Raw genomic sequence first — 26,129 nt, forward strand, 5'->3', positions numbered from 1 at the left:
TTTGCAATGTCATGATATTTAATGGGACTTGAGCATCCACAGATTTTGTTATCCACGGGGGATCTTGGAACCAAACCCCAGCGGATAACAAGGGTCCAGTGTACTACTAATTGATATACATTTGCTATTTATGGAGGAATCACAATTGTAGAGTAGAAAAACAGAGGAGTCAGAGCCAGAATTAAGGCATGGCACATCAACTCCACAGCTCTGTTTCCTTCTGTAGTTTTGATATTAATTATAAATTTATAAAGATATGTGTGTGGCTCTCTCTGTGGAAGAGGCTTGTGCAATGTTAGCATATGCCTACCCATGTTTTCAAAGACACTTCTGATGATAGGTCCTGGTCTGTGGAAGTATTGACTACTGACTCCGTGTGAGGAGAAGTAAATACAGGTTGAGTATCCTTCAGCTGAAATGCTTGGGACCAGAAGTGTCTTGGATTTTGATTTTTTTGGGGGGGGGGGGGGGTTGGAATATTTACATATACTTAATGAAAAATCCTGGAGATGAGACAACATGGAATTCATTTGTTTTCATACACACATTATACAAATAGCCTGAAAAGTAATTTTTATACAATATTTTTAATGATTTTATGCATGAAACCAGGTTTGTTTATCCTGAACCATCAGAAAGCAAAGGTATCACTATCTCAGCCACCCATTCCAGATTTTGAAGCATTTTGGCTTTTCAGATAAGGGATATTTAATCTGTATTATCTGGTCTTGTTACGTATTATTGTGAGTTGTTATTCCCATGTGCCTCCACAGCACTACTTTGCCCATATTTCACTGGTGTGCAAGGCTAGATTGAAATTCCTTTTGTACTCACAAGAGATTTTGTTTTAAAATATACATAAAGCACGTTCTTGCATCATTGGAAGCAGGCTAGATCGGGCGACAACAATTAAATATTGCTCCATTTTAAATTTGTGCAGATTATCAGAAAACAGCATGTGCAAAAAAATTCATACCCACAAGCACATTAAGTCACAAGTTCCTAAACAAAAGAAAGGCACTGAAATCTTGAATTTGAGAAATTTTATTGGGGGGGGGGGAGAGACTTCCTTAATGAGGACATCAATTTTGATGGATTTAATACTCAAGGTTGTATATTATTTAACATTATGATACTCTTGACAAGATGGACAGTGTGTCAAAGAAAGCAAAACATCTATTATATGTGCTTACACTGATAACTAATTTCTTTCATGCACGTACAGGAAATTGCGCTACACGCCATGATGATGCAACATTGACCTTTAATATCCTTGAAACTGTATTTAACACCCCACCTCCCAACATTTTAATGTCATCATGAGAAATGCTTTTGAATTCTCTAATTAAATTTGAGAGAAAAATAGTAAACAATATTTATATAGCAAGATTCAGCAATAAGAAACTAGCATTATGAAGTACCATAAAGAAATATTAGTTTAAATATTCTGTTAAGAAATTTCAATGCTCATTATCAAAAGGGCATTCTGAAAACCTACCTAAATTGCATCCAATAGGTTTCTCACAAAGAACACATTATTTGCTTACTTCTTTTATCCACTGAGGAGAATTTCTTTCTTAAGGGAAATGAAATGCATCTGATGATTTGGACATGCACAGCCACAGATAGAGGTCACTGCCCACCTCACGCCAAAGTCATAAATGTGGCTCAAGTAGGAAGGACTGCAAGCTTGGGAGGCATGACAAATTAAAATCTGATTAACAAGAATGATTCAGCTTTCCCCCCTTACCCTAATAGTTTATAACTTTGCATTAAAAATGACAGTCTCTTTTGTAGGTATGGAAAACATCCTCTAAAAAGGAGCCCCCTGAAGCCATGTTGACATCAAAGCATTAAGATGAGCCATAGAAAGTATACTTGACTATCTTATGTCAAAAAACTGAGTTGAAGATTTGCATAGTCACCCAGGTTGGTTGCTGAAGATCGCTTTGTGCAATCCCTTTGAAACCAGAGGCTGAGACTCAGCAGGAAGTGCAGGCAGATCTGCCCAGCAACAAGGCTAAAAATAGAATCAAGTCTGAAGCACTGGAACCGGTGTGGAAACAGGGGCAGAGTGCGCATCAAATCTTCCTCCCCTCCCCCATATGCAAAGTTATACAAATAAAGGGACAGGCTCTTCACCAAAGTTTAACCCCACAATGCTTTCTGAATTGCACAGAGGTGCCAGACATTCTGAATGCACCATCATATTTTTTTGGGGGGGGGGGGGTCTGTCTTGAAATAAAACTGCTTAACACAAATGTTAAACTTTGTTTTTCTCATGTTACTTCATTTTTAAAGACATCTTTTAGGCAGGAAATGCAATGCAATCTACAGGAGTCTAATTATTCAATTTCACAATAATTTCACAAAATTTACAAAAAAATTGTTGTTTCATTTACTACGAAGTGGCAGGGATGTATACGGTGTAAATCTTTCTTTCAGGGAGCTTAACAGTGGCCTGACTGAGTTCATTCCAGGTGCAGTTCACAACTTAAGATAAAGTAAATCCTGTAGATTAAAATGCCGGGTGATTTGAAAAGAATGGCACAAAAGTAAAGCTGCTCTTATTTGGTTTCCTACCATTCTTTTTGGATCGCCCTGTAGAGCATGGTTCTTCAGCCTTCAGAAATAGTCTGAACAGGCAGTCAGCATACCAGGATAAGAAGAGAAATGTGCACAGGACCCTTTCTGTTCCTCACATCCGTCCGCTACCTGTTCCTACTAAATATGTTGTCTGTCCTCCCCAGTGTCAGTCTGTATACACGAGAAACAAAGGGGAAGGGGCGCTCTGGATTTACAGTCAGTTATAGGAGTCTATTGAATTTTCTCCTTTTTTGTGTCACGAACTCTTTAAAGTAGGTGTCCTAAAAGATTTTGAAAGGCCCAAAAGTTATCCAGAGAACTGACTGGTGAACCCAGAGTTGTTCCTACATCTCAATGATGAAGGCATTAAAAAAACAGAAATGTTATCTCCAGCTTTTATTCTCATTTCCCTACCGCTAATCTTGAGTAAGGATCAGATTTTTTTTTTAATGGAATAAAGAAACTCTCAATATTTGCAACTGACACTTAATGCTTAAATAGCAGTGAGCAAAATTAGAAATCTACAGATACGAGGGTTCTGAACAGCCCTTTATTTTGCCTCAAGGGTTAGTTCAAAAATCAATACCTAAAACACAGAACAAGCAAGCAAGACAAACTTTGTTCTGCCAAAATTAAACCAGAAAATGCTGTTTACCTGTAATTGGTTCTTTCAGAGGGTCTATGAATGTACACAAATGGGGTTACGGCACCTGTACAGTTCACCAGGAGTGATGAGATGTGCTAACCGCAAAGGAGGACAAGGCATCATAAAATATAGTACATTCAAGAAGAATGTAGAGCATTACAAAATTAAGAGTAAAAACACAAATATAAATACAAATTCATGCTTCTTACTCATGCTCAAGATGGAGAACATTTTGAAATTCCTCCTAGATTGAAGGCTGAAATGGAGGACATATCCTGGAAAAGGAGGCCATCTGGTCACCCTGAGGGCACCATTCAAAACCTTCCAGACCTGGCAGTAGTCCCACCCACTCTCCACAAGCCCTAATAGTGTGCTTCCTACCTTCAGTTCCCTGGATGCCAAAGCAGCAGCCAAGGAGAGGCACAACATGACAACTAGAGGATGTATGGGGTTCTGTGAGTTCATAGATGACCACTTGAAATACCAGTTACAGATAAGCAACCTTTTCTTCTTCATGGTCTGTGTGGCTCACACAAATGGGGAGACTAGCAAGGGGTGGGAGTGTCATGACACACAAAACAACACAGCTTTCCCAAACGCAGTCTCTGCCTGTGACCTCATGTCCACTGTATAATGGAAAATGAACGTAGAAGGCTGAAACCAGTTTCCTGACAAATATCATGTAAAGGTATACCTTGCAGAAAGGACTCCAACACGACTAGCATCCTGGTAGAACGAGGTCCCACTTAGGCAGAATGTTTTATAGGTCAGGTGAACAGCAGCAGCAACCCATTTGGAAAGTTTTTTGTGTGGGAAACAGGCAGCTTTTTCTTTCTGTAACATGCAAAATGGTTCTGGAACTTTTGGAAAGAAGTCATGGGGTCAACAATAAAGGAAAAAGCTCTACAAGCATCAAAGTAGTGAAGAGCACACTCCAAAGTGGATGTAGGGTTCTGCATGAATGCAGGGAGTACTATATCTCTGTTTAAGTGAAAAGCCAATACCAATTTGGGGAGAAAAGAACTGTCTAGGTGAAGGGCTACTTTGTCCTTGTGGAAATGGAGGCAAGGTAGATCAACTCAAAGGGCACAAAGTTTTCCACCTCTTCCAGAAGAAGTGACATTGACATAAAAGGCAGTTTTCCAGGTAAGGAACCTGCTTCACGGGAGCCCATGGGTTCAAAGCTGGGAGGGAACCACCTGGGTGGAAGATTCCATAACAGGTGGATGTAAACATTTATATCCCTTTAGGAATTTCTTCACTAAAGGGTCTGATAAACAAGATGGCTTGCCAAAGCATTGAAAAGGCTGGTAAACAGCATTTAACTGAGAACAAAGACAGGCTTTTTTCTGCAAGGGATACCAGATAATCAAGGACATGTGTAGTGTGTGCCTCATTTGGGGCACAAGGCTATGAGACTTAGAAGCACCTGGACCTCTCAAGCATGAATCCTCCACATTCACAAGCACCTTGGAGTCATCTTTTGAACAAGCTGGGTACTTTAATTAGGGAGGATGGCAGCTTCTGCCTGTGAATCTAAGTGTATCCCTATCAACCTTACCTGCTGATATGGTTCTATGGGAGATTTCTTATGGTTCACCACAGGCCTACTGTGTAAGAACCATAATGTGAAATGTATGATGACAAGGAGGCTTTTGTGACTGAGCAGCTAATAGCCAATTGTCAATATAGGGAAGCAGGAAAACACAACACCTTGTTATTGAAGGTAAGCAGCAACCACCACCACGAACTTTGTGAATATCCATGGTGCAGTGCTTTAACCATACAGAAGCAATTAGCTTTTCCTCCTACTGCAGAACACAGGTATTTCCTGTCTGATCAACATATGGAAATACACAACCTTTAAATCTAGAGCAGCAAACCAATAATCTTTCTGCAGCAGGGGAAAGGATGCTGTTCAATGTGACCATCCTAAACCATCTGGGCTGGAATTAGAAACTGATTTTGTGAAGATCCAGTATGGGATGCAGTCCATTATCCTTTTTGGAGATGACTGACATAGCAGGATTAGAATCCCCTGTGCAGCTGAGAAAGTTTAACAGGCTCATTGCCTCCCTTTTGAAGCAAGTTGGATGCTACATCCCTGAGAGTGGGTGAAGAGGGAGTAACATGAAGAACACACGATAGGTAGACTTTCCCAGAATTCTATGGCATATCCTCTCTTGACAACATCAAGGACCTATACATCAGAGGTGAGGGAGGTCTAAGCATGGTGGAATTCACAGAACCTACTGCCAAAGGATGAAATAATAGCTGGGATGGTAGAAGTGGTGATGGTAATGGTAAGGATGAAAACAGGGCAGTTTCTGTGAAGAAGTCAAAAACGCCACCTATCGGTGCCTTGAGATCGTTTCTGAAATAGTTCAGACTTATATCTGGCTGAAGCCGAAGGCTATGTGATCCAGCTGACTGAACCATATTTTGTTTCTCCCTGTGAACAATGAACAGGCTGTAAGCACATTTGGCTTCTGAAGAAAACTGCTGGAACCTTGATGTGGCCATCTGAGTTTGACGTTGAATCCAAACTTTTTTCCAGTAAATTTCATTTTGTGCTTGTATTCCAGTCTCTCATTGCTGGCTGAATTAAATAGACCACCTTCGTGAAATGGCAAATGTTCTTGCTTACTGGCTAGACCTGAGGATCTCAGCCAAGCATGGCAGTGAAGAGCTATCACCCCCACCAAGATCTTGTCACTACACATAAAATTAGTAATGGTAATTTCTTGTGAGGCCATTTGGTGATGCATTGGCCTGGAGCATCGCTGTAAATCTTCTGTCCTCTTCAGGGAACTGCTCAAAGGAGAGTAGAAGCTTTTCCTACAAAAACTGTTGATGGGCCCCATGTATATACAATTATTAGCAATGCAAACGAAATTAGGGTTGATGTTGAATTAAATTTGCACCTATAAAGTCTAGCGTTTTCCCTTCCTTGTCAGCTAGAGTGGAGTGCAGCTTTTGAAATGTTCCGATTGCTGAATCTGCAAACTGAGTACTCAAACCATTAGCAACATTTGGTCCACAAATGATGGTATATCATCAGTTGGGGACACAGGTTCACATTCCACTACCTGTTGGCAGACAGGTTGCACAGATCATGCCAGAGAGTCAGAGATATCATCTGAATCTGAACAATCCTGCTCTGAAACCAACATATGAGGAAGGGTATTAGAAGTAGTTAAAGGATCAGTTTGACCTGTAGAAGACAACTGTTTTTGCACTCACAGTGGGAAATGGGCTGGAGGTGATGATACAGTAGCATTCTGGGAGTGAGTCTTGTCTTCAGGTTGAGCCTTTGGTGGAGACTCAGAACAATGCTGAGGGGTTCTAGAATGCCTCAGTACCAAAGAGTCTTAAATGAAGGACAAGAAGTACACTGGTACCTACGAGACAGATAATACTAATTCTCATAGAGTCCATGCCATCATGGACAGTAATAGTTTCTAGGTAAGTAGTATTCAGGAGATGACGACAAGTCAGAGTATGGGGAATCCCAATGATAGTGCCGACGATAAGAATCTTCTCTAACTCGGTACCTATAAATGTTCCTATGGGGCTGAGTAGCATTTTGTGCAATGTGCAAATGGTATCAAAGGCTACAAAACCAATAGTATCAGGGGTAGGGGACTGAGACTTAGGTGAGCTGGAAGAAAAAGAGGAGGAGGTTTTCTTTGACAGCGCTTAGGAGTTGAAGGACGTACCCCTTGCTGGGGATAGCAATAGCATTCATATTGACTTTTATTGTGTCACTCAGTAGATTTACATGGCCAAGTTGGGATTCAAACTCTATAGTCTCCAGAGTCCTAGTCCAATGCTCAAACCACTAAGCATGCTGGCTATTAGAATCATAGAGTTGGAAGAGACCGCAAGGGCCATCCAGTCCAACCCCCTGCCATGCAGGAACTCTAAATCAAAGCATCCCCGACAGATGGCCATCCAGCCTCTGCTTAAAGACCTCCAAGGAAGGAGATTCCACTACACTCCGAGGGAGTTTGTTCCACTGTCAAACAGCCCTTACTGTCAGGAAGTTCCTCCTAATGTTGAGGTGGAATTTCTTTTCCTGGAGATTGCATCCATTGCTCCGGGTCCCAGTCTCTGGAGCAGCAGAAAACAAGCTAGCTCCCTCCTCAATATGACATCCCTTCAAGTATTTAAACAGAGCTATCATATCACCTCTTAACCTTCTCTTCTCCAGGCTAAACCCAGCTCCCTATGTCGTTCCTTACAGGACATTGTACCTCAAATCATACTTAGCATGATGGCTCCAATTCTAACCACCAAACATGCTGACCTGAATTAAGGAAGAGACTAATATATGTTGTTTAACAAATAGTTAAACAACCAACTGAAACCTAGATTTAAGCTGGCCACTTCTCTTGGCGACAAGAGGGAGTTTTTAAAAATTATTTTTATGCAAATAATTTAAGAAATTTAAACCAGTTTCTAAAAGTTACATTTTTTTACAATAACCTGGTTTAAAAATAATTTAGTTAACAATGAATCTACATTTATGATTTTTAAAAATTGAGTCCACAAGCCTTGATCAAATATCTGAATTAAAGCTAGGCATTAAAAATATAGCATCAGCCCATGTGTTGTATTGTTACGGCAACAAAGATTTACAACAGTACGAGCCAGCACAAAAATTTACTTCCAATTTAATGGAGAAACATGATAAACCTGGTACAACTTTTAATTCCACCTGTTATCCTGGAACAAGCTGCATTGGGATTTCAAAGAGCAGCGTAGGTCCACACACAATCTCATAGTTGTCTGTATTGGGAGCAAAGACACTGTGTGTTATTTGTTTTTTTTAATAAAAATCTTTTAACTCACCCTATCAGTTTGAAACAAAGGCACGGGAGTAAAAGATTTATTAGTAGATGTTGGTACAATGTTTGTGGATAACCTGTAACCATGAAAAACATGCCCTTATAGGTCACCACATTACAACATGTGCATGCACAACTCCTTACTCTGGGAAGAGAACAACGAAAGCAGGAGCTTAAATAGATTGTCCAAAAGACAAAGAGGCCTCCTTTCTTCAAGATATGGGAATGGAGAAGCAAAGCAAATACAGGTAAAAAAACAAAAACAAAATCTTTCTCATGACCAGGCAGAGGAGGTGGAGAAAACCCCAAAGGAAAATATATGATCTCTTATCTTTTGGAGTATTCAGATGTTGAGAGCTGCTCTGCTTGTTTATTTAATTTGCATGAATATCCTGTACACTGTGCAGGTGATAACTGTCACATTCAATGTCCCCTGACATCATTGTGCCCCAGCGGGTATGCTGGGTGGAGCTTTTCCAAAGGTGCTTGTTTTGGAAGGAGGGAGCTAAACAGAAAACTTCCATTATAGGCAACTTCAGCTTTAAAATGTCTGGTAACTGGACAAAAATGAGTTAGATGTTGAAGAATTATTGCCACTAAGAGTGGACAACACTGGAATCAGATTGAATGTCTGAATTAGCATAAAACAGTGTCACACAAGCATTATTTTAAATTCCTCTTTCCGCTAACCATGAACATCAATTTTTAGCTTTATTTGCCAACACTAGAAGAAAGTTTTTCTGCACTCCAATATTTAATTATAAATCTATTTTAATTCACCTGGCCTCTCAACTTTACTTTTTCTCAGATCTGTATCTTTTCCTTCTTTAAAAATACTCACTTACCTTCAGCTCTAGCAAAAGGTTTAACATAACAATATGGCTACAAGATGAGTGATCCCTGCTACAGTGTACACACAGAGAAATGGAAAGAATATACTGGCAGTCAGAACTATATGAATAAGGTCCTACATGACAGGAGTAAAATATGATGGCAGGGAAGCACCTAATTCTCAAGGAATACTGTCACAGTCCTTTGGCACTCAACTGGCTTAGGTAGGGAGTATTCTTATTAAATGCCAGAGATTGACATAACTGTATGTTTCTCTTTTTTAAAACCATGTTTATTAATTTCCATTAAAAGAACAAGAACAAACTTACAACCATACTAGATATGCAGTCATAAACATCCTAAAACTCACACATAATACTAAATATAGAAGGGCAACAAGAACTATCCTTATTTTTTATCCTTTTCTTCTCTATTCCACCTCTTTTCTTATATAATTCCTTGAATTCCTTCTACTTAATTCCTTTCTAGTTGCTGTCTAACTCTTCTCTATTCTCCTACTTTTCCTTCCTCTCTCATCACTGAATATGTACTTCTTATCCTTTATCTTTCTTAAATCTCTCATCTCTTTCCCACTTTCTCTCTATTAGCTCTCCTTTTTACCATATCTTCTATCCTATTCTTCCTTTCCAGCTCTTCTTTCCTTTCCCTACTTTCATTTTCCTTCCACCTATAACTACCTTTCTTCCTTTACCTTTAACTAGACTTCCTTTCTCAACATATACTCACCCTCAACTACATACTAACCCCTCATAATCTATTAATACGACAGAACTATATGTTTCTTGGAACAAGCAAGGTTGTGAGCAAGTCATTTCAAAATAGTTTTGTAAAAATTCAAAAGAAAATTCACATACTATCCACAAATCTATTAAACACCAAAATTCAAATTGTAGAAATGAAAGTAATTGTTTTAAGTAATTAGGCTTTAGCTCAGCCCAAAAACATTACTGCAGCAGGCAGAGTGAGCAATTTGTACATGGTTAGTGAGTTGCTATAAAGGATCCAACATTTATACTTATATTGTATTAGCTGTAATTTGAATAATTTGAATGCTGGACAAGGAGACTTGTGAAAAAAAGTAAATCAGCTTTTGACCTTTACTTGATGAATGTGTGGGTTTTTTGTTGTTGGTATTAATTTTTTTCACGAGGTCTTGAGGGCTAGAAACCTACAAGGCAATCTCTTTATCTCATAATTCACCTAGAAGCTTGAACAACTGTTTTCTTGCAGGCGGTGACTGGACAGTATTATATTATAATGGGAAGTATTCTATCATAGCTAGATTTTTTGTTAATCTGACTATAATCAACTGAGATTCCATATCATGTTTTTAATAATTCTTTTTTTAAAAAAAAACAGAGATAGTAAAAATTAATCAGTCCTTACTATTACATATATGGAGACATTCTAGATTTTTCTGAATGCGCGTACTGTGATAACAATTTTTTTTGTTTTTAAAAAAGCAATAATCCTTTAATGATGGGATTCTAGACTTGCTCAGACATCCCATCTTTTAGCTGTCACTACCAAATGAATCTGCCCACATTTAAAAAAAAAAAGATATGGGCTGCCTCCAGCAATCCTGAGAATTCAGTAATATATCCTAAAACACAGCAAAGCACACAGTCTTTAAAATTCAAGGAAAAATAAATGGAAGCAGGTAGACAGACAAAAAGACAGACCCCCAATTACAGTGAGTATTTCTGAGTAAGATCTTGGCAGGGCCTGTCAAAATTTATGAAGGAACTGGTTTTCTTACCTGGAGAAAGCTTGACACAGATCAAGTGAACTTCCTCCTCAGCTCAGCTGCTTACATACCAAAACTGCAGAAGAACAATTCTAGGTCGGCCATCTTGAGAACAAACCTTATTTGTCTTCATACAAGCAAAATATGTTGCATTTTAGCCAAACACCTGACCACTGTATGACCTTTTCTTTAATCACCCACATCCATGGAACAGGACATGCCAAGATCTGTCCACACAACAAATATTCCTAGAGGAATCACATTCTCTCTTTTAAAAATGTAGTTTGCAAACGGCAGCTGCAATGGAAAGTCTTTAGAATGAGACTATTTGTATTGCTTGCTGCAGTGCTAGCAGTTGCCTGTACAGAAGTGTGTGCAGTGTGAGACCTCCCTGATAACATGCAGTAGCAGAAAAATGCATAACAGAGCACAACAGAAAACAGCACACAAAACCTGTTGTCTTAAGGGCTGGATACTCTTGTGGCATTTTAAATAGTACAAAAGATATAAAAGTTATAAGTAAATATTTATATTAATATGTGGTCTTATTTTTATTCAGCATAGAAAACAAGTACTTCTAGACAGAATTCATGACAGAAGCCAAAACCAAGCCTGAACACTGCTACAGCCAAGTGGCTCCAGTAGAAAAGAACATAAAGGGGCCTTCATCTCATAAAGTACCTGCAGTAAGATATTACTCCACAAAACCTTCTGAATATATGCCCTTTTAACAGTCTGTTGACCAACAGCCCAAACAAAAACAAGATTGATTCAATATTTTCACATTCCTGCAAAAACAACAAAAATTAATTTAGGCAAAAATATTTTAATTCCTCTAAACAAGAGTATTTGAATAAATATTTCAATCCATTATTTAACTTCTACAAGCCTGTGTATAAAAACTCTTGCATAGGATATTAGTTATCAATAGATTCATAGTGATCTCAAATTTGATCCATCAAAAATACAAAATTAACTTGCAAATTCTTTGTCTAAAAAATTAATCTTTAGAAAATATCTGTTCTTATCTTTACCACTCTATTTTTCTAAACTCAGTATGGCTAATGAAGTAGTCAGTTTCCGTTCCACAGCTGAAACGAGGTTCAATACTGAAAGACTAGCAAGGACAGAAATTGAACTGTTCATAATGCTATACACAGATTGTGTCTGTAGCCATGAAAAATTATCCTGTATATAGTGCAGATAAATGCATGTCTGCTTAGCAGAAAACATGAACAGGTACCAGCTGCTGGGAACGTCTTACTTCTCATCTCATTTTCAGATAAGAATGTTTATAGTCTGAACTGAATTAATTTCTCTCCCTTCTATTGAAGGAATTTATCTTCCTTTGGACTGCAATTTTCCTGTTAGCAATTGGACAGTTTTCAGAACTAGAGAAAAAAAATTATATAAAAGACATGATATAGCTGTTTTATTTCTCTAATGTGCCACCCAACAGTTGGTCCATTGAACATCTTGTGGCACCACTAAAAAAATATGTCTTTTTGTGTTTTTGTTGTTTATAATCAGCATCTATTTCTTATCACTGACTATCATTCTTTTTCAAAAATAGCCTATTTTCTTCCTGATTATCCTTGAATCTGGTTTGACAAGGTGCTCAGTGAATGAGTTTTAGGCTCCAAAACACACTACAGAAATAATCCAGTTTGAGATTGTTTTAATTGTCCTGGCTCAGTGCTAGGGAATTCTGAGAACTGTGGTTTTGTAAGACATTTAGCCTTCTCTGTCAGAGAGCTCTGGTGCCACAATAAACTACAGTGGGCCCTCCCCTTACGCAGGGTTCTGTTCCACGGGCGCCCCCCCCCCCCCATTATTTCTGGGGTGCGCGAGGGGCTTTTCTGGCGTGGCTTTTAGTGTATGCTGAAAGCTGCGGGCACACTTTACAATGCTCAGGATTCCCTAGCACTGAGCCACGGGCAGTTAAAGTAGTCTCAAACTGGATTATTTCTGCAGTGTGTTTTGGACCTAAGTTAATGTAAAAGAGGGGGAAAAACTGACATATTTAATAGTTTATCTATATAACTGCTAGACCTTGTTAACATGCATCATCCCCAATCCAATATTGTATGAAATGCAAATTGTGCTTCTTTAAGCCAGCTATTCTTCTCTCCCATCTTTACAAAAACAAGAGATCTCAATAAACCACCCTTGTAAGTAGTAAAAAAAAGTCAAAACTATTCAATATGTTTTAAATGTTTATATATTTTGGGAAGCGTTTTATAGTTTAACCACTAAACATAATTTGGTTGGGCACCTCTGTAACATCCCAAAAGTGGGTGGGAATGCCAGCTAAGAAGGAATTTTTAGTTCACAAAACAGTAACATGAAATAACATTTGTAATTACTATTGCTACTATTACTACCACTAAGAAGCAACTATAATTATTATGACATATTATAAACAATCATTTCTCTGCGTACTGATTCTACAGACTAACACAGCTATAACTTTGAATTCTATTTTCTGCTGTTCATTATAAATAGTAAATAGTTATTAACAATGAATGCTGAAATAGAATTGATATCCAATGTCCTCTTAACATTTTTAAATGTGAGGTACATTTATCATCTACAAAAAACAGAAATGTTACATTTCTATATGTGTACATTCACCTTTATCCATTTCTATTATGTTCATTAAAACTCAACCAACATTTAACAGTTAATATCAAGAATCATGCTGTGAATGTGATTAATTTAGGTAGAACTCCTATACCAGATATTGGTATATCCACTCATCTGAGTTTAACCTCAACTGAAATCACTGCACTTTAATATATTTGTATATATTACTATTACATACATTACTAAGAAAATCACAGTAGTTTAAATAAACAGTACAAGATAATGAACAAACAAGCTAACACAAAATCCCTGAACTAAAAAATTATATTACACAGTAATACATTTCTACAAGAAAACATTCCATAGTATGGGGGCCATGAATATAAGTCCAGCTTCTACCTATAATTATCCTGACTTGACAGAAGATATGGTGAACAGTGTCTGTTGAATAGACATCCCTGGCATGGACTTGTATAGGACTTAAGGTACAGTATAAGAATCTCAGTCCATATGGGTACAAAGGCTGAAACATGCCCTGGATTACATCAGTGTAACTAGCATAGACTGCAGTCAATAAATGCATGCCAGCAGCAAATGAGAAATAGGTATATTCATTATGTACCTGTCCTAGTACTCATCACTTCTAGAAGGTACAAAAGAACCATCAGCATAGTAATGCTTCCCAATTTCAGCAGGAAACAATGTGTTCACTAACTACAGCTGGAGACTGCTAAAGCAGAACATCTCCAACCTGCATTTCAAAAAGTAGTCTATATTCCAAGAATATTTTGTTTACTCTTAACCATCACACACATAGTGCATTTTATTCAAACTTATGGCAATTCCCACCAATATCCCAATTTTGTCCTTCTTTTCACCACATAGTAGTAAATGTTGGCTTCACTCAATGCCAATGGAGGGATATAGAGAAATATTGTTTTTTCAATCTTTTTTGGTAGGACTCCTGAAGAAACAGTCAGTTGCTTGCAACACTGTAGCAGAATTTAGAGTCAAATCATCCATTATTGACATTTTCCAGGGAAACACATTGAGGAGAAAGGGTTTTTTATTACTGTGTTGCTGGGTGTCATCCTGATGCTGCCAGTCATAACTGTGACATTATACAAAGTAACAGCATCCCAGCTGAGAGAAGGGCTGAGACAAGTGGATCAACAACAGTGGTGGAGCTAGGGCAGGATATAATTATCCTTATTCTGAAACATTTAAATCTAATCCTAGATTAAGGGTGGTAAAACATTTTTTTCATTACCACTGAATGTTCCACTGATAATTTTTCTCAACAGCACTTTTTGGAGCAGTCAGCAGTTTGCTTCATACATGCTCGATATGTCAGCAGCTGGAACATTCTCAGGTCCTTTAGAATCAATTTGCATTCCACTTTGCAAATAAAATTCACTGTATGCACTCTGACTGATGCCGAAGTTTTGATAGTTTTAGCACTGGATTTAGACATGGAACAAATCTGCTTTTTGATGTGTACTGTCTAATAAAATTAGCTAGGGCAGTATTTATAATGTGCATTTTGCTAATGCTTCATTAAGGTTTTTGTGGGGTTTTTGGGCTATGTGGCCATGTTCTAGAAGATTTTCTTCCTGACGTTTCACCAGTATCTATGGCTGGCTTCATTAAGGGTTGGAGCAGTTTCTGCACACCAGTACTGGAGAAAGAAACAATGAAATCCCTGTTGAAATCCCTTGTCAAGTCTAGACTCCCTGACTATGACAGGTTATCACTCAGATTCATGACATTTCTCAGCAAGGTTTTCACAAATAGATAGTATAATCTCAGATACAGGCTGTACTGGATGGGATTATTTAGATCAGTTTCTCATCTAGGGTTCTCCAGAACCCCATAGTTCTGCAAGAGGTTGCTATAGGTTCCACAAGAGATTGTGATTTGAACTTCATGCAGCAATCAGAAGTCCTGCAACTGTCCATCTTGAAAACAGGAAATATAATTTCTCTTACCCTCTGACCAGGAGTCTCATAATCAGTCCATGTGATCTGCAGGTTTGACGTTCTGACTGGATGAACTAGGGGTGGTGTAAGAGGGTGGGGGCTGGCACATGGCGGTCACCTAAATTGGAAGAGCCGCATAAGGTGGGTGGATGGCTGTGTGCTGCCTGTTCCATGTGAATAGAGCAGCAACGAGAAGGTTGCTGTCAATCAATACAAGGGAAGGAGGTATAACTGGCAGCCTCTCACAAGAAAGAGCCATCTTGTGAGGGGAGAATGTAGGGTGTATGAGAAGAAAGAAGTCCCTGATCTCTATTCCAGAACATCTGCACTTTATTCCGTTCATCCTCCTTTTGATGTATAAAGAGTCATCTGCTTCCAGCCTTCCACCCCATCACTGCAACTATCTCACTTTAAGTGGGACAGCCACATTTACTTATTTGCTATCCTGCTTTTACATCTGATTTTAAACATGCTGATTTTCCCTCCCAATTCCAAGCTTTTAATTTTTCATTATATTTTTTAAAGACATGGTGTGCAGTTCTGGCGAACCTTCTTCAGCACCGCCAAGTCAGATGGTTCCTTCTGAGACAGAGGAGAGGTGTATGGCTGGCGTTGGCTCAGCTGAGCTAGGTAGAGAAAGTAGAGAAAGGTGGTAACTCAGCCCTCAGGGTGGAGGAAAGGGCAGAGGCATAGACAAGGAAACAGGCAGTGACTCGGTTCTTAGTAATACATTACTGATGGTCATAGCAGCAAGTATGTTGGCAGAGGCTGCTACATCTTCCTCCTCTTCCTGCGATGTGCTGTAAAATGGCAGCAGCCTGGTCCCTGCTATTAGCAGGGCTACTGCCCTTGATGTCACCACCATAACCCAACTTAACTCTGAACTAATGCCATAACTGATCCCCTCATATGGAACTAGGGTTGAGCCAATGGGGACTGTAGTCACCAGTGTGCCTAGCAGCAGTTCCCAGGCTGCTCCAATCTCACTTCACATCTCATAGGAAAAGAGAGGCAATGGAAGTCCTCATTGTCACGGTCACTGCTGAACAGTAGCAACAACACTTGACAACTGATACATAAATATAATTATCTTTTTAACAGGCAGTGGTGACATAACTTGCTGGAGGTAATAATGAAGCCATCTAGTTGTTGCCATATTTGAATCTATATTTTAATTGTAACTAAGAGATAAAACATTTGTGGAAATTTGCTTAGTAATCCATTTAAGAAAGCAGTGACTGTGTCCACTCAAGCAATAATTTAATTTGTTACCTCTCCAGCTGTTTTGTCCATTTGTCTACTTTTGTTTTAATAACAATGAAATACTTAAAAAAATATCCTGGCATAAGAGCCTCTGATACATCAGTTGTATTTTAATAAGATGTTTGTCTAAAGGATATTAGCACTGCATCCACAGTTAATCAAAGACTGCTTCATATGCTTCATTACATGCCTTTGGGGGGGGGGGGATTTACTAGATGAATGAAGCAAGGAAAAGCCACAGGTAAGGCTGTTTCATTCTTTCTAACAGTTCTTTGTTACAGAAGACTACTTGATCAGTTGAATACTTCCAGAAACAGTAGTTGCTACCAGCTATTTTTCAATTACATGAAAAAGTCTATATAATTAGTCGATATTTTAAACATTCATAATTTGCATAGTAATAAACATCACACATCTTTTTATAAACCTTTCATTTAACTAGAAAGACATGCTTTGCTGATTGCCGTAAATTCAATGTTAAGAAATTTACATTCATACTTTTTGCATTGCTGTGAGATACTTTACACTGTGATTTTTAATTAAAGAAATCAAATAAATATCAACCTTCTACAAGTACGTTTTACTCATATTAGCTTACAAACAGTAGCCCAATAATACTTTTTTTTTTAGAAAGTAAGAGTAAATAACCATTTAGGCACTACTAAACTGAGTGTCATTGAAATGACTGGCTTGAGGAGATAACTGAATTAAACTGGTTTGTTCTAAATCCAGTCCTTAGGCTAGTTCTAATAAGACTTCACTCTTCAAAAATAATGCCTCAAACGGAATACTAAGGAGATACACCAAACACTCAGAGTGAAAATCTCATGTACATTTTGAAAAAAAGTTTAGGAAGAATACTTTACTACAGTGTAAGTATTTTACTTCCACTAAGAGCCAGCATGGTGTAGTGGTTTGAGCACTGACTATGGAGGCCAGAGTTCAAATCTCCACTTGGCCATGGAAATCCACTGGGTGACCTTGGACAAGTCACATTTTCTCAGATTCAGATGAAGGCAAGGGCAAAACCCATTCTGAACAAATGTTGCCAAGAAAACCGTAATTATACGTTGAAAATGAATTGAAGGCACTCAACAACAACAAATTATTTTAGATTGCTAAATGGTCTGTTTTGCCACATTAAAACTGTTAGTATAGTAAGTCTCAAAGGGGTGTTAAGAAAAAATAATGCAACAATTAAATGACCCCCAAATGGCTCCAATTAACCCTGAAACATTTAGTTCAAAGGAAAGAATCCAAGTGTTGTAAATATAAACATCACTTTGTATTTGAAAATAGGCAGTATAAATAGCCTGGAGGCACCAGATCATGTTCTTGGATGCTAAGCAGTGTTGGCCCTGGTTAGTATTTGGATGGGAGACCATGAATGAGTACCAGATGCTGTAGGCTACACATAAGAGAATTATTATTTGCCAGGAACTTGCAAAACTACCTCTACTATTTCTTGCCTAAGAAAACCCTATACGTGACTTGAAGGCACAGGAAAATGCAGGTCTGTACACATACATGCGCCTGTACACACACACAGCAGACAGAGTTAACCTTCAATCTGGCTGCATGCCCTTATAATGTCAAAATAAAGTTTCATGTATTATGCTCTGACACTAAGGTTTATAATTACCATGCCTGATCTTCATAAATGTGTATTTATGATATATAGACCCTTAAAAACTTTGTTCAAGAGAAGAGGGACGAAGACATTTGGAGAAATTTGACACTACAGCTAACACATTTGGAGAAATGGAACCAGGTGGCTAACAGAGATGAGCAAAGGTGTCCCTAAGCTTGAACTATTTATCTACATATGTATTTTATATCTAGCCTTTCTCCCAGTACAGGACCCAAGATGGATTATGTCAGTCATTAATTTAACTTGGTGTTGTTGAATCTCATTAATTCTGTTAATAATTGAAAGCTAACTTGGAAAAATTAACTATATACTGAAATCTCTCGTTAAAATTATTAGGACTTAGCTTTGCACAAAAAATGTGAAACAATTACAATTTATCTCTTCCATATGTAAATATTGAACTAGACAATATATTTCGTAAGATCCTAAATGTTGAACTAGATAATATTTTTAGATGTATTACGCTCCTAGTCAACCTCCTTAATGCAGATTTGAAAAAGTAACTCTTTTTCAAAAGTACAGTTACTAGCAAAAAGGAGATATGAAAAAGTAATGACATATACCTTGATTAATATCCTTGCTTCCATTAACTCTCCCTTCACTGGTGCAACAATAAGGAACAACGGCAACTATTTTTGGTAGGAAATATTAGGAAATAATTTTTTTTAAAAAAATTTAAATATATTTTTAAAATATATTTTTCAGACTAAGATTCTTTGATTATTTAGAATACTTCATAAAGGAATCCACATAGCATGGAAGTTCACTCAACACTGACTTCAGTGGAAGGGAAATGTGGTATGTTGTTTTTTTCTTTTTATAGAATTCTGGTAAGTTTCCCTAAATATAACATTGAAAGAAACAGTTGTATAAAGTATGCAAAGAACAGAAATCTATAACAAGTCTTGCTTAACTTTAATATTTTTACTATTTTGATTCTACAACTACTAGAGTTGCTACAACAGACTTTTATTTCCTCTTAAAAGCAATATAGTGACAAATACAGTATATGGAAAAACCAATACATTCTTCCTTTACAAATGTTGGCCATCTAGTCCTTTGGAAATCTACCTAGTGTGTGCCATATAATTTCTAAACTCTTGACTTCTTTGTTAGTCTTTTAATTAGCCAATTAAGATGAACAGCATTAGTAAAAGTGTTGTCAATCTTGATATGGGGGGAGAAAGAGAGGTTTTCCTGCAGTGCCAGGAAATGCAACCATATTGCCTCCCCCTTGGAAGAGTCTTCAGAAATGAAAAGACATTTCTTTCCATTCTCTCTCTCCCATGATGTGAAACACTTCACATTATCAAGAGTAACAGGTTTCCCCACTAATTCAGTGATTCTCACAAAAAAAAAGTGCCTGGTAGTCATGAATGTACAAGGTCTAAATCCTCATACTTTTTGTGTTCATGATTGGATCTTTTTATAAGGTAGCCTATGTAGAGTAAAAAGGTATACTAAGGATTCTGAAAGAAAGAGGAATTATCCTTTCCCCTGTGACTCAGGGGAATTCAAGATTAAGAAGTGCTGCAATCTCATTTGTTTCTGGATTAAGCCCAAGTATGGAGATTCTTTTTGGACAGATTTATAAAAGGAAGTATTTTTAGATTAAAGCTCAATTATTTCCCTACTGCTGTTCTTGTTTCCATAATCAATGTTTATGTTCAATCATTTCTTTTATGTAAAGATGTTTCACTAATGAAAGACTAGGCCTTCTAATATCCTTCAATATAGACTACTTTATATGTTGACATTTTGCTGTTGCCAAGTAGATAAATCCACTTGTATGTCCTGAAAACTCATACTATATAGAAATGAAATTTGATCATTGTATTGTAGAAACATGAATGTTTCTTCTGTGAACATATACAATCACCTACCTTTCCTAACCATATCCATGGGCAGAAAAATTCTCAAAATATACCAACAAAAAGGATATATCGTAACATAATATAATGTCATAATGTTGTTGTTGTGTGCCTTCAGGTCGTTTCCCAATTATGGTGACCCTTAGGCAAACTTATCACAGGATTTACTTGGTAAGGTTTATTCAGAGGAGGTTTGCTGTTGCCATGCTCTGAGGTTGAGAGAATGTGATTTCCCCAAGTCAGCGCGTGGGTTTAACATGGCCAGGCTGGGATTTGAACCCTGGTCTCCAGAGGTGTAGTCCAACGCACAAACCATTACGCCACACTGGATCAAGAAGAGATAATAGCGTATATGCAACTGATGTTTTGGAGCCAGTAGGGTTGCTTGAGCACTAGATTAGGACAGGGTTCAAGTCCTTGCTCAGCCATGGAAACCCACTGAATGACCTTGGGCAAGTCACACTCTCACAGCCTCAGAGGAAGGCAAAGGAAAATCCCTCTGAACAAATCTTGCCAAGAAAACCCCATAATACGGCCTTGGAGTCACCATAGATTGAAAACGACTTGAAGGTTCACAACAAAATTGACCTTGTACCTAGTTTAACACGCCCAAAGACTAAATATATTTCCTTTGAAATCCAGGTTTCCTTGCAAAAATAATAATTGTATTTTAAAATGAAGATACTATTTTGACTAAAACTATACTGGATGAATGTGTCAAATAACTTATTTATAAGTGTTATTGTACAATCTGATATTCTTGTAAAAAACCCAAATCCAAATATTTGGAGAAATTAAATACAAGCGCATGCACGCCTCTATGCACACTGTCTCTATGAATGCACAAGTATTTAATCCTTTAAATGCCTGTGTGAATACAATAAAAGATAAACGGGTTTAAAACAAAGTAATTTGAAAACATAAAAGAATTTTAACAGAAAGTCTGGAAAGATATGCCTAATTTGTTTTCTTAGAATCAGCTGATTCCAACAACAAAATGGTGCCAAAACACAATTATTGGACTTTTACAAGAATATGATCTTTGACCTCAGAAGCATCACTTCTACAATCCTGTTTACATATGTAATACTTACCTTCTTCTGAAATCAAAAACTAAATAAAAAATAAAACACTTCTGAGTAAATAATTACATTCGTCACATATTTCTACCTCTTTGACTTTCTTGAAAAACAAATACAAAAGAACAGAATTATTTCTTACCTCTGAATATGTAACATGTGACTCCTCCAAATTTGCTCATACAGATTAGCATACAGTCAGGCTAAACTGCTTTACAGAACATTTCGTCAGCCATTTTGAGACTGCACTGTTTCAGCTGTGCTGAAAGTGTGATTAAAATGGCTGCAGTGTGCCTTCAATGCCAGCCAGTAATAACACAGGAAAGTGTGAATCACTTGCCACAAAGCACCTCCCTCTTTATGCAGCAGTACAAACACAGGGGGCTATTAGTGCAAATGCTGCAGTCACACTGCAGTTTCTCAGAGCACAAGTGCTACAGAGAAAACCTACCAGACACAAAGACTGCCTCTGTGAACCAGCCGGTAGCTCAGGATATAACACTCCAATCCTGATCTGAGTCCAAGCAGCTGCAAGTCCATGTCACATATTATCTACTACAGGAATGAAGCCAAACATTATTGGCAGGCAGGGAATGCTACTCAGGAGGAGCCTTATTTGAGCTTCCCCCTAGCATTAGAAAAAACATTCAAGTGATTCTGAATCTACTGCAAAGGGGGATAAAGTAATTGACTTTTCAATAACCAATCAACTGCAAGCCATTCCCTGCATGACTAGAAGATCCACAACAACCTTCTAGTCGCATAAGGGTTTGCCAAGGTAGAAAATTGCTATAACATATTTTAGTCTTGCATAAGTACTTCTGCTGACTATTTGGGGCAACATTTTACCCATGAAGCTGAAAAAGGCAAAACGCACAAGAACAGAACAGAGTAATCTGGTGACAAAATTTCTCCCCTTCTATACCACTTGTCTGTCTTAATATAAATTACGTTAAGGGCCTTTTTTGGAAGGAGGTTTTTAAAGAGCACATATTCTATAAAGATTAAACATCCATCATCTCATAATAAACAGTTAAGAGGTTTGTTCTTCATGTTAGATAACTATTCAAACAAGCTTTCAGTAGACAGGAATAGGTAGATATTTTACCAACCTTCTTTTCAGGGCATGCATATTTTATTGCTGTGCATGAAGATAATAATTATTCCAGAATTTTGCAATTACTCACAGTGCAAATCACCACCATAATCGTTTACATAGTGCTTTCTCAGCATTCAAAACACTTCACATACATTGCCTTGGTAATCCCAATCCTTATTACCATCTCTGCACTGCACAAAATATACTGAGGTTGATATATAATGCTTTCATTTTGAAGCCAGCATGGTGTAGTGGTTTCAGTGTTTGACTACAATTCTGGAGACAAGGGTTCGATTCCCACTCAACCATGAAACTCACTGGGTGTTGTTGGGCAAGTTACAAGCTCTCAGCCTCAGGAGAAAGCAATGGCAAACCTCCTCTGAAAAAATCCCTTGCAAAAAAAAAAAAAATCCATGTGATACTGTCACAATAAGTCAGAAACGACCTGAAGGCACACAACACACATACACACACACAGAGTACCCCACTATGTACCAGGTGTAACATTTGAAAAAGGGAGTTCCTGATTGTTGGTTCACATTCTTTGCCATCACACAATGCCAATACTGAGTTGCTATATAAAGCAAAGTGTTAAAAATTAAATATATATGTGTATATGCACACACGCATGCGTGTAACCACACATGTATCTACACAAACACACAGACACAACCATTATTATATGGAAATAAGTAACCGAAGGAAGATTGTGAAACATCTCCTCAGAGTGCAAAAAAGGATGAAATCCACAGATGAATTATTAAAATCAGTGGTTTACTAAAACATATTTTAGTTCTATCAGAATGTTGAGAAAGAATCCAAAACTAACCACAACACAATCACACCTTCAAAACCTATATAACAAAGCATGAGAGATTCCAGGTCTTTAGTTCTGAATTTCCATTAAAAAGGAAAAATACTATTAGAGTTTGGAGATGGAGTGAGAACAATGCTCAAACCATTTTCACACCCGCCAATTATCTCCTGCAGTCTTCCACTCAATTTTCCATTCCGCTCCTGCATGGCCAACCAGGATCCAGCTCTAAAAATCAAGGGCTGGAAAGGACTGGCAGCTTCAGCTGGGTTTGAGCCAGCATGGGGGGCATAGCAATGCCCCCAAGTCGCCTGGATGTCGTGCCGGCAATTACATGCCAGGCGACTCCGGGCTTTATGCTGCTCCTATTTGGGCCAGATTCTGGCTGGATTGGGGCCATGGCATGAGGTTGCCACGGCCCTAACCCAGCTCTCTGAGGGGCGGCTTGAAGCCACCCCTTCCGGTTGGTCTGTTTCAGCCCAATGTAATATTTTTTATATTTTATAAGAATGTTTTATGTATTGATTTTAATAGTCTGTAACCCCGCTTCAATCCACTGGGAGAGGTGGGGAAACACAAATAAATTGTATTATTATTATTATTATTATTATCCCAAACTTAACTAAATGAGAAGACAACCTCAAGATCACATAAAGGCAGAAATTAGGACATATTACAGTACAAGTATCTTCTCCCTACACCACTGCTAACACCTCTGCACCTCCCCACACCATCTTCACATTCCACTTATGTCAGCAAACATGGGTATTGGGACACATTTTTAACATGTTGCCCTTACTGGTAACTAAGTTGTCTCTGTCTGCCATTTCAAACTGTATGGTGTTTGCAAACAAAACTCTTCCCAATATGAGAGTTTTTAATGGCCTAGGGAATGTTCTTTAATACACTAAAAATGTGGACATAATGTATTTTGCCCAAATTTGTCATTTGATCTGGTGATGATGAGATTAATTTTAGAAATGATGATATCTGATTATGTTCTATGCCCAAACACCCTCCTGGAAGGGAAACAGAAGAGAGGCAAGCAGAGATTTGTCACCTAGACGTCCCCTATGTGGAAACCCTATGTAGTAAAGCTTGCTGGTGCACACTGATTGCTTGTACATCGCAGAACCTAAGCCTGCAAATAGCTGCAGACATGCCCATAAAAGGCAATTCTGAAGCAGATTGCAGACCATCAGTCAGGGGGAGGGAGCATCCTCTCCTCTCCAATCAGCAAGAAGCAAAATATTCTTAAACTGGAGACTCGGTGAAGCTCAAACTATGCCCTTTGTAGTAAAGAACACCAGCACAAGGAAATGGAATAATGTCTAAAGATATATTCAGCAACAGTATTTTAAATTATCTGCTACTAGGTACTGTTTTCAAAAATATCTGTGTAAACACTATTTTACTTGCTTTTGACTAAGAAAATGTTCAGTTTCCTATCATATCCAATACCGAAATTCTGAATTTTTAACCAGACAATTTTGCTATTTAAACATTTGTTACTCATTTCACACTTAGGGGTTCAGTGTGAAAGCTTCCCTAAACTTTGGGACTTCAACGCTTTAGAAGAAATGTATACACATATGGGATGGAAACGCTTAGTCTGCAATACCTAGACTACAATGCATTAGAAGCAGAAAAAGCTTTATATTCTTGGCTTGGAACAGCGTGATAAAATGGAATTAATGTCTAAAAACATACAACTCACTCCAACTTTTTGGCATGTTTACAAGGAACAGCTCTGACATGTGACTGAGCTAGTTTCTCTGAACCAGATTTGAAGCAACTAGCACTACTAAATGGGGCTGCCCAGAATAAAGAGATTCAGAGAGAATGGAGATTCTAGAATAAATTACTTTTGAAATACTGCTCTACACAAAAATGCTTATTTTTATCTTCTTTTCTACACATGGTAATTGATCCTAAAACCAATTTTTATTTCCTCACTGGAAAGATGGCTGCCCTAACACAAAATGGAAGCACACTGTGGCACATTTCCTCAAACATGCTGCATTTCAAAGATGAAGAACTGTATAGAAAACATCTGAATCATTACTATGGAAGATACTGAGCTCACTAACAAATCGTTAGTCCTTTTCTACAACGTTGCCATTTCTGCTGCAACTTTAAGTCAGAGCTGCTTTGTGTCCTGTGAAAAATGCAGCTATGGGAGAGTTGAGAAAATCAGCATGGCTTGTTACGGAGAGAATATAAACTGGGTATAGGGATAAGGTTTTACATAGGACCTATGCCCTTGGTGTCCCCACACAATGGGATGTAACTTGGCCTTCCCATATTGAGAATGAATGTCTGAAGGTGGCTTGTTATAGAAGGTCTAACTTATAGAATTTACATTTCTATACCACTTATCGATGAACTCAGCATTCTCTAAGCAGTTTACAAACAGTAAGACACCCCCCCCCCCAAAAAAAAGCTCAGTACTCTTTTACTGACCTACGAAAAGATGGATGGCTGAGTCAACCTTGGAGCCCTGGGATTGAATTTACAACAATGTGGCTGCAGTACCAGCATTTAACCACCACACCACAATGGCCCCTTATATCCAAGTGTTTGGGGCACCCGAAGAAGGACTAAATTGCCCTTTGCATGAGAGTTATGGCTATTTTCTTGACCAAGAAAACAGGACAGTCATGTAACATCTGTTTACTAATCTTCTTTATAAAAATCATAAAGTCGAAATTTTAAAAATTCATGAGAGAATATTTTTGTTCCAAGAACTTCTCAGTGCACTATATTATTTCAAGCAATATTCAGTCCAGCCCAGCTTGCTATCAGCAAGCAGTGATGCAAAATGAAGCAAGCCATAGGATGGTTCCATTACCCTCCTCTCCTCCACCTCCATATATCATTTATTAAGGAATGACAGGCATTCCAAAATAAACTGCATGTGTGAGATAAATTAATGAACACCTATGACACCTGTCAATACTCAGATTTGAACCAAACACTTTGAGTGGTTTTATGCCAGTCACTCCCACAATGTAATCAACCACACAGGGATGTTATATGGATGAAATGCAATAATCTCATTTATGTCTGAGCTCCCTTGGAAGAAGAGCAGAATACAAAAATGATT

The 26,129-nt window shown here is 38.0% G+C and overlaps 1 protein-coding gene across 3 annotated transcripts in view; it reads right to left on the reverse strand.

Moving 5' to 3' along the window:
- The window catches only part of LOC121931628 (activating transcription factor 7 interacting protein), a 113,462-nt gene that overhangs the window by 71,854 nt on the left and 15,479 nt on the right, over positions 1-26,129 (reverse strand). Inside the window, exon 1 of one of the 3 annotated variants that reach the window (XM_042469598.1) lies at positions 21,253-21,535. The exons of 1 other annotated variant lie outside the window; for it this stretch is intronic. In XM_042469598.1, coding sequence (XP_042325532.1) covers positions 21,253-21,269 — 17 coding nt within the window. In that variant the 5' untranslated portion in view covers positions 21,270-21,535. Of the gene's footprint in view, positions 1-1,498; positions 2,178-21,252; positions 21,536-26,129 lie in introns of those variants that run through there. One more of the 3 variants, XM_042469600.1, reaches the window with a different exon arrangement.

Source organism: Sceloporus undulatus, chromosome 5 (genome assembly GCF_019175285.1).
Source record: "Sceloporus undulatus isolate JIND9_A2432 ecotype Alabama chromosome 5, SceUnd_v1.1, whole genome shotgun sequence".
Classification (NCBI taxonomy): domain Eukaryota; kingdom Metazoa; phylum Chordata; class Lepidosauria; order Squamata; family Phrynosomatidae; genus Sceloporus; species Sceloporus undulatus.